General features: G+C 36.0%; 1 protein-coding gene across 3 annotated transcripts in view; it reads right to left on the bottom strand.

Moving 5' to 3' along the window:
* Nucleotides 1–5,324: 5,324 nt before the first annotated feature.
* The window catches only part of BLTP3B (bridge-like lipid transfer protein family member 3B), a 56,960-nt gene continuing 54,377 nt past the window's right edge, over nt 5,325–7,907 (bottom strand). For all 3 annotated transcript variants that reach the window (XM_080595883.1, XM_080595884.1, XM_080595885.1), the window contains exon 21: nt 5,325–7,390. In XM_080595883.1, coding sequence (XP_080452009.1) covers nt 7,265–7,390 — 126 coding nt within the window. In that variant the 3' untranslated portion in view covers nt 5,325–7,264. The remainder of the gene's footprint in view (nt 7,391–7,907) is intronic.

Genomic DNA, 7,907 nt, shown 5'->3' with positions numbered 1-7,907 from the left:
TGCTCCACATAAAAGTTTCTATCACCACATGGAAAAAACGAACAAACAAAAACCATTACTGCTTATAAATCACTAACACTGCTAGGTACAGCCCTTGCTTTTGACTGCAGCACCCTGGACATAAAGGCAATCACAATGACCTTAAGGATGACAACAATTCAGCTGGATAGTAACAAGTTTTCTTATAAAAGTTACTCAGAATTTGCTCTAATGTATTGTTTTCTCTGCACTTATTTCAAACACTCTTTTCCTCCCCTCTTCTGACAGCAGTGACTTACAGGAGCTGAACAGAGTGCACGTCTTGCATAATGGCAAAGAAAAAGAGAAACTGCATTGTCTGTTTCCACTGCAATATTTTCTTGAGCCCCATTTCACAGGGTCTTTTAAAATCTTCTTAATGTTATGACTGAAGGAATACTTTCCTGTGGTATAAGCTGAAGATACTTCTGATAATTGCAAAGGAAGATTTACGGGCCTCAGCATTCAGGTCATGAACTCTCTCAGATATCCCTTCAGATGAATATGAGTTGGGAACTTTTAACTTGCAATTTTTCTTGAGAGTTACTTGTTGCCAGCTGTTAGTGATTTAGGAGGACTTAGGATGCAGTTAAAGCAAACAGCTCTGATGCTGCTTTAAAGAATTTATCAATGACTGTTTGCAACTGACCATATTTCTTGCATTACTCCTGGATAAGTAACGAAATGCTGGGGATTTTATTATAATTTTTTAAGAAAGCTACTGTACTCAAGAAGTATGTAAATAGATTTTTTTTGGTGACTGTTTTCTAGCACAGATATTGAATCTTGTTTTAGATGTAAATGATTTTTCAGGAATTTTCCTGTTAAGTTTGAGCAGAGGTGCCTCATTTCTACACCAAATTCAGTTCAGATTAAGTGGCTGTGATTATGTTGTTTTCCAGTATATTGACAAATTTTGCAACATGTTCTACCATGTGGCATTGCAGCATGACACCTTAAAAACAAACAAACAACAACAACAAAAAAACACAACTCTCCATCATACCTATCTTGAACTGCAGTCTCTTACTTAAAATTAAAAAAAAAAAAAAAATAAATTAAAAAAAAGAAAAAGAAAAAAAAAAGAAAAAAAAAGTGGAAGGAACAAACCACATTAAGATTCCAGTGGAATGAAAAGACATCTGCTTGCTATGTTATTTTTTCCAACTATCTGACAAAAATAAAGCAGCCCCATTCCTACAGTAAATTTTATATAGATTGCTTTTCTCTCTGCTTAGTCATTCTGCCTGCATGTTTTTTGGAAAGCTGAACAGGATATAAAAAGACATGACTCCAGATCACACACTACAGTGTTAATATAAACTATCTTGTTAGATTACCATCTGGTGAAGGCATTTGTAAGGGATTATATATGGTTATTCCCCCAAAACACAGAAAAACTTTTCTATGTGCTCCATTTACTAAAAATGAATAAATAAAATCAGAGGTTTTCTACTTAGCAAGATAATTGAATAAACTGAAAATGTCAAGGTAGAGTTGTTCATCTGCACAATCCTAGGAAAAATAGAAAAAAAATCCAAACTTTCTATTTTAACAAAAAATGTTGAAGCACTATAAACACAATAAATATTTTAATATGAAAGGCAAAAAATGTACAAGATTATGTTTTTATAATTTAAATCTAAAAAGAAGAAATAAAATCTTTAAGCGTTCAGGCAGTTCATATGGCTTATTTAAAGAAGAAAACATGAATATGCCATAAAGAAGTCAGTAGAAACAAAGAATATCTAAATTAAAAGTGAAAAAAGCCTGACTTAAAAATCATGCTATGAAATTAATCATCAAAAGTTTATAATATCTCCAAATGTGTATCCTGACATTTTCTAGTTTAATGAGATTGTTCATGAGCCGAGAAACAAAGCAGATTGGTTCCCAGAAGGAAATGAAGCTACAAGTGACTTCTTGGACTGCCATCTAGCGGTAGCTGGGTGAGGGCAGACCTGCTCACCATGTTTTGTTCGTGTTTATAAGGAGAATGAATGAATAATTCGGAATTCTGAGAGCTGTTAAGCACTATTTTTCCTTATTAGTAAAACAATAGTTACTAGTGCAATGTAATTACACTGTAAAATTTATGACAGTTGTACTTTCCATGGTAATGGCTTACTGAGGTTTGGAGACAATGTGAAGACATCCAGGCTTGTTCCAGAGTCTCACTCATTATTCAGCCCTCAGCAGCTCGCACTACCACTTCTGAAGTACTCATCTGTGCATACGTCTACCTGATGTTTGAGATGCTTACCAACCATCCAGCTTGAGTCAAGTCATGGTGGTTTCAAACCTACCCTAGCCTAGAAGAACTGCATTAACCAGTTCATGCATCCCCATGCTACCTGCTTACTATCACAGAAGACACAGCATTAGTCCTTATCCCACACACTATGCAAGGCAGTCAGCATTTTCAGAAGCTCCTTGCCTAGTTGTGGTGCAACTTATTTTTATGTCCAAACTTACGCCCTCAGAAATTCTTAAACGAAGCAAGATTTAGCACAGGAATTACAGGGGAAAAGCTTTAGGAAATGCAGGTACTCCACTTCTGCTGATGTTAAACAGAGTGACAGCAACAGAAAAGGAGGTGATAGCAAAGAAACAACAAAATAGAGATGCTTTCATGTAACTGGTTAGGCGTGGTTTGGGCAGTGATGCATAAAAACCAAAATGACCTTTTAACAAAGTTAATAATGTTTACCTATTTAAGTAGCTGGCAATGTGATAGAGTTCTCTCTTTGGAGTGCAGAAGCTTCCCCTTCCTTTGGGTAGGAACACAGGCTATTAGGAGAGTTCAGTTGGTTTTTGAAGATTCACTCACTCCTGCAGTTTGTTTCAGCTAGCAAAGTCATGTGGCATGCTTGAAAGATGTTCTATAGTATTTGAGAAGCTGCAAGTTGCAAAAAAGTCTTTTGTAAATCTTCAGAGTGTTCCAAAAATACCTCTTTCATAATTTTGATTTTTCATATCCAAAATCCACACTAGCCAATAAGCAAAGATTTTAGTTAGTAGCCAGACAATGTAAAGATAAAATGCCAAATCCTTCCTTACACTCATGCAGAAGTTTAAACTGCTTGAAGCTTGTGAAGTGGCAACAGGTTTGGTCCTGTACTTACACTGAGGAGACAATCAAATTTTAAAAAATCACTTAAAATTCAAAAGAAAAAAGAAAAAATAATTTTAGAATTATGAGATTTTAAAATTTAAGTTCTTCCATAAGAATGGTAAAAAATACATAGTAACAACTGTGACCAAACAACTCCTATTTATTATTAACTTTAAGATTGATGCTTTCTATTAATTGCATTGAGAAATAGTTCTGTTCCTCCAGCAAAAGATCATGTTGGCAACCTTTCCCTATACATTCTTCGCATCACCTACTACTGATTCACCTGATCTTTGTGCTGCTCATCCTGTCACGTTCCACATGGTTAATAAGTAACAGAAAATCAGGAGGTACATTGCCACAAAACTAAAAAGCGTGCACCTTAGTGCAAATTGTCTGCACCGTTAGAAGCCGTGTGTTTGCCTCCACACATTGCACAGCTGAAGCACATCTCCAAAGCCTGCTAGGAGGTTCACAAAGTTAGGTATCTTAACTGAGGCAATGGGGCTGCTGTTCAAAAGCTGTCAGCTGAAGTGAAATGGTACAGGTTGGAAGAGAAAAAGATAAGATTGTATCACAGTGCTGCTGAAAAGCCCATTTCCCTACTGGGAAGGATGAATTAGTGGATTTCTCAGCAAGTACCCACTCTGTTGCTACTTGACATATTAGCAAAGTCATTTTCAGTTCCTACAACAGATAAAGAGACATTGGTTTAAATCAATACCTGAATCAGAATCCAAAGTACTCTCCAAAGTTCACAGATATCAACAGTGAGCTTAAAATCTACTTCAAGCATTTTGTGATCAATGCTTTTAGAACTTGACCAATAAAAGAACATTTTTATACAGAAACTGCTTTCTCCATCTTTACTTACCCCAAATCTGGTCACTTGGAGCTGTTTACTTCTGCAATACATTGGCATGTTTTGTACTCTTGGAATTGTAGATGCTTGATAGAAGTTTTTACCTTGATCATCACGTTCCTCTTACATTTATTGTGACTAAGGGTAACCATCACCACATCAGGCTTAGGAAATGTTCTGCAGCTAGCAATTATCCTTTAGAGATCAATTATGATTCCCACTTAAGCCTCTAAATCAGTTCCTAGGGGAGACAGCTTATGGATAAACAGACATAGCTAATGGGACCAGGGAAAATGGATGCAGGCATGGAAAAAAAATTCAGTTCCCTCCCAGCCAGTGCCATGGTTCTTTCTAACAATGGCCACAGTGGGCTTAATCCAAGGACAAGAAAAGCTACTGGCGTGAAGCAGGAACAGGGACGTCAGAGAACAGCTGGGATCTACACACCACTGCCTCTCCAACAGGTATTTTATAAGTAATTCTGTAAGGCATATAACTTAATTTAAAATTGGTGCTTATCAGTATGTTAAGAGTTAATGTAAGAACTAGGACAATGCTTGCCAAATGATTCGATGACTTTTCTTGAGAAAGTGCACAGCCTTTTCAAGGTGAGCTAGCTTGACACACTATTAGACTTTAGAACAGTGTTTCTAAATAAGTTGAATGAGTGTTAGGCTAACATGTAGACCAGTTTAAATTTCCACAGAAAATGTAAAATAAAACTTGGTAACAGTTTGGCTGTAAACCTTCTGGAGTCAGTTTTCTGCACACATTGAAGTTCTCCAAAGTGTTCCCTACCGTTCTTTGCAGAATAAAAGGCCACGATTCATTTAAGAGGCTCTACCAATGGTACAAATCTCACATGTATGAGTTAAGGAGGTTACAAACACTAGCAGAGCTCCGACAATGAATTAAATCTTTTTATTTAGTCCAAGGACTTCTAATCACTATTTTTTGGGATAACCTACTAAGGCTTAGTTTAAAATCATTCTTTTGGACATGAATAAACTCTCTCTCCCTTTGTACTTTTTCAACAGCAAAACTCATTTCAGAGTGACACAGTAGTGCACAGTGACATTCTCAGTAGTGCCAAATCCACAAGCAAACATACACCTCTATATGAGGATATATAGAGCATAATATGAGCATATTATGCTCATTGCTACAAAACTGCCCTGAAGAGAAATGTATTCAATTGTAATGAAGTGCAAGAAGGTGACGCCCAGAATTTCTGCATCTGTACTGGAAAGAGCTGTTTTGGGATTCTTTTTTTGTTGTTGTTGTTGCTAACAGAAACAGGTACTAGCTTGTGCAGTAAGAAGGAAGAGGTGTTTAATATTGCTGTTTATTTCTTTTTAAAAATAAAACAAGTCTCAACATATTATTCCAGCCACATGCTACTAACCACTCTATACATTCCTTTCTTTAGAATAATTCTAACTAGAGCTTGGCAGGGGTAAACTGAGTTAGAATTACCGACTTTAACAGTACCAATCAGAATTCAACCAGCTGAGAACTCCTCCCCTGAATCTGACATGACATTCATGTTAAATTGCACTACCTATATTTAATACTGTGTTGTCTTAAATACCTTTTTGAAATGCACATATTAAGTTTCTCTCTTAGAAACAGCCTTGTTCTTTTTTTTTTTTTTTTTTAAATCTTATTCAGAATAAGATAAAAGTTCCCATGGGTAATAAAGGGAGTTTCAACTATGGTTTTGGGAGGCAGGCTTTTAAATAGTGCCTGAACCAGTTCTTCCATAGAGTCCCTGATTAAAATTACATACTTTCAATAACTACTTACAGCAGTGAAAATTTCGTGCCCTCCAAAAAGTTTTGATGAAAATCATTTAGGCTATCAAACTTTTTAATTAAACATGCAAAGTCAAACCGTAGGATACTAAGTATTTTTGAGTCTTATCTGCATATCTACAAATAAAACTTCCCTCAAACATCCCATGGAGCAGAAACAACTGTGGTGGTAATTAAAATATTGTTAGTTGTCAGATTCAAGGTCACTAGTTAAAATATTCAATCATTTTTATTTCTAGTGAAAACAATCTCTTATGGGCATGTATGTTTTTTGTATGTTGTTTCCAAAATTGTTTAGAAGCACACTCTGATATTCTCTTTTAGTGTTGTGCTTTTTTATTTATCCATCTGTACCAGTTTTTAGCTGAAAATTATTAATTTATACAAATCAGCCATGGTTTAAATTGTATAGTTACATCTCATGTAATCTCACCATTTCATAGGGTAATTGATTCTCTAAAGCTTTTTTTTTTTAAATATATATGTATATATATAATCAAAAAAGCAATATACAATTAATGAATCCCTGTAGGAATTTCCACCCCCACCCCCCAACAAGCATTGACATTACATATTTAAATACACTGGACCAAATCCTTGGTCATGTCTGATGAAGTGCACAGAATCAGACATGGAAGCAAAATGGCTCAAATCTCACCTTTCACGAACTGCTGGATCCTACGGCAGGGCTATCTCCTCATCACAGAGAGAGAAAAACAAATGTGTGAATGTCTAAATTAGACTAGCTGTACAGATGTAGCGGACTTTCATGCAGGAGGAAAGCCCAGTAGTATGCCCTCTTACTTAATTTCTCCAACATTTACTGTGGTATTTTAGGAGTGCACGTGGAAAGGGTGTATGGAACAATATAGCACCAGAGGACTATTCTTAAAATCCTCTCTGGGCAAATTATACTGAATTTCGGGACTAGTTTAGGGCTACTATTTTGATTTTCAATAGCTATACTATTCTAGAGGATCTAACCCATATTATCATAGTGCAAATGCAACCTCCTATACAGACATCTGGTAATAATAGAACATAATCTTAACAAACAGAGGTACAGTTTGTTAATGAGGCATGGTACATTTTACTCAGTTACGCAGCTAGGCACCTTCTTTCATTGCTGAGCCATCTGGTTTTCAAAAAACATTTTAAAAATAACATCTCCTTTGATAATATTAAAAGTAGATGATATGATTTTTTTCTTCAGTAAATTAATAAAGTACAGTATAAACTGATTTCTCCAAAGTCATCTCGGTTTAAAACAGGCTGAAAAAAGTTACAATGTTTAATGATAATTTCAGAATAGTAGCTTTTCACAAACATTTTGTTTGTGATGAGAGAACTTTGTGACAAAAAAATAACCATGTCTTCCAGCAATTCACAAACAGTACTTCAGATGCTGTGATCACCCAAAATTCTGTTGATGCCTCACACCAACAGAACATTGTCCTACTGATGATCAACATTCATCTTCTTTATACGATGAAGGAGGGCATCATTTTCCATTTGGACCTCAGCAAGAGCCATTTTAGCTTTGGCTAGTTCCTGTTTGAGACATTCATTTTCTTCAAGAAGCTGAAATGATCAGGTTAGAAACACGTTATTAATATTCCTGCATACTGCCGACTTTTTCCATTACAGCACATTTTAAAATAATATAAACCAATGGTTACATTCATTGCTTGGTTTAGGTTTGTTGGGGCCAGCTGACTGATACCCAGGTAATGACAGTGGAACATGGAGAGAATTGATGAAGATAGATCAAAAGGCAAGGTACCCTGGGCTTCATGTTTTAGTTACGCCATTTCCATTCGGGAGAGGAGTGGAAATGACACTGGGTTCTGAGCTCCAGGATTAGATTGGTATCCAGTGGGGGAAAAAAAGCTAAAGTGATGTGTGAATTTTTTCACCATCAATTCAAAGTTCATGTATGACTGACAGGTTAGGTTACTAAGGACCTGACTCAACCATCTAATCCTTCACCTGTGGCAGTTGTGCTGTGCAGGGATCAGGGAGATGTTCAGAAGAAAGGAGAGAGGGTTATTACAGAGTTTGTGAATCGCTTCTTCATAAAACTCCATCTGACGTAAAG

This window comes from Anser brachyrhynchus (assembly GCF_964034855.1).
Source record: "Anser brachyrhynchus genome assembly, chromosome: 1".
Lineage (NCBI taxonomy): Eukaryota > Metazoa > Chordata > Aves > Anseriformes > Anatidae > Anser > Anser brachyrhynchus.
Note: the sequence above shows the minus strand (reverse complement) of the source record. Positions and strands in the feature narration are given on the sequence as shown.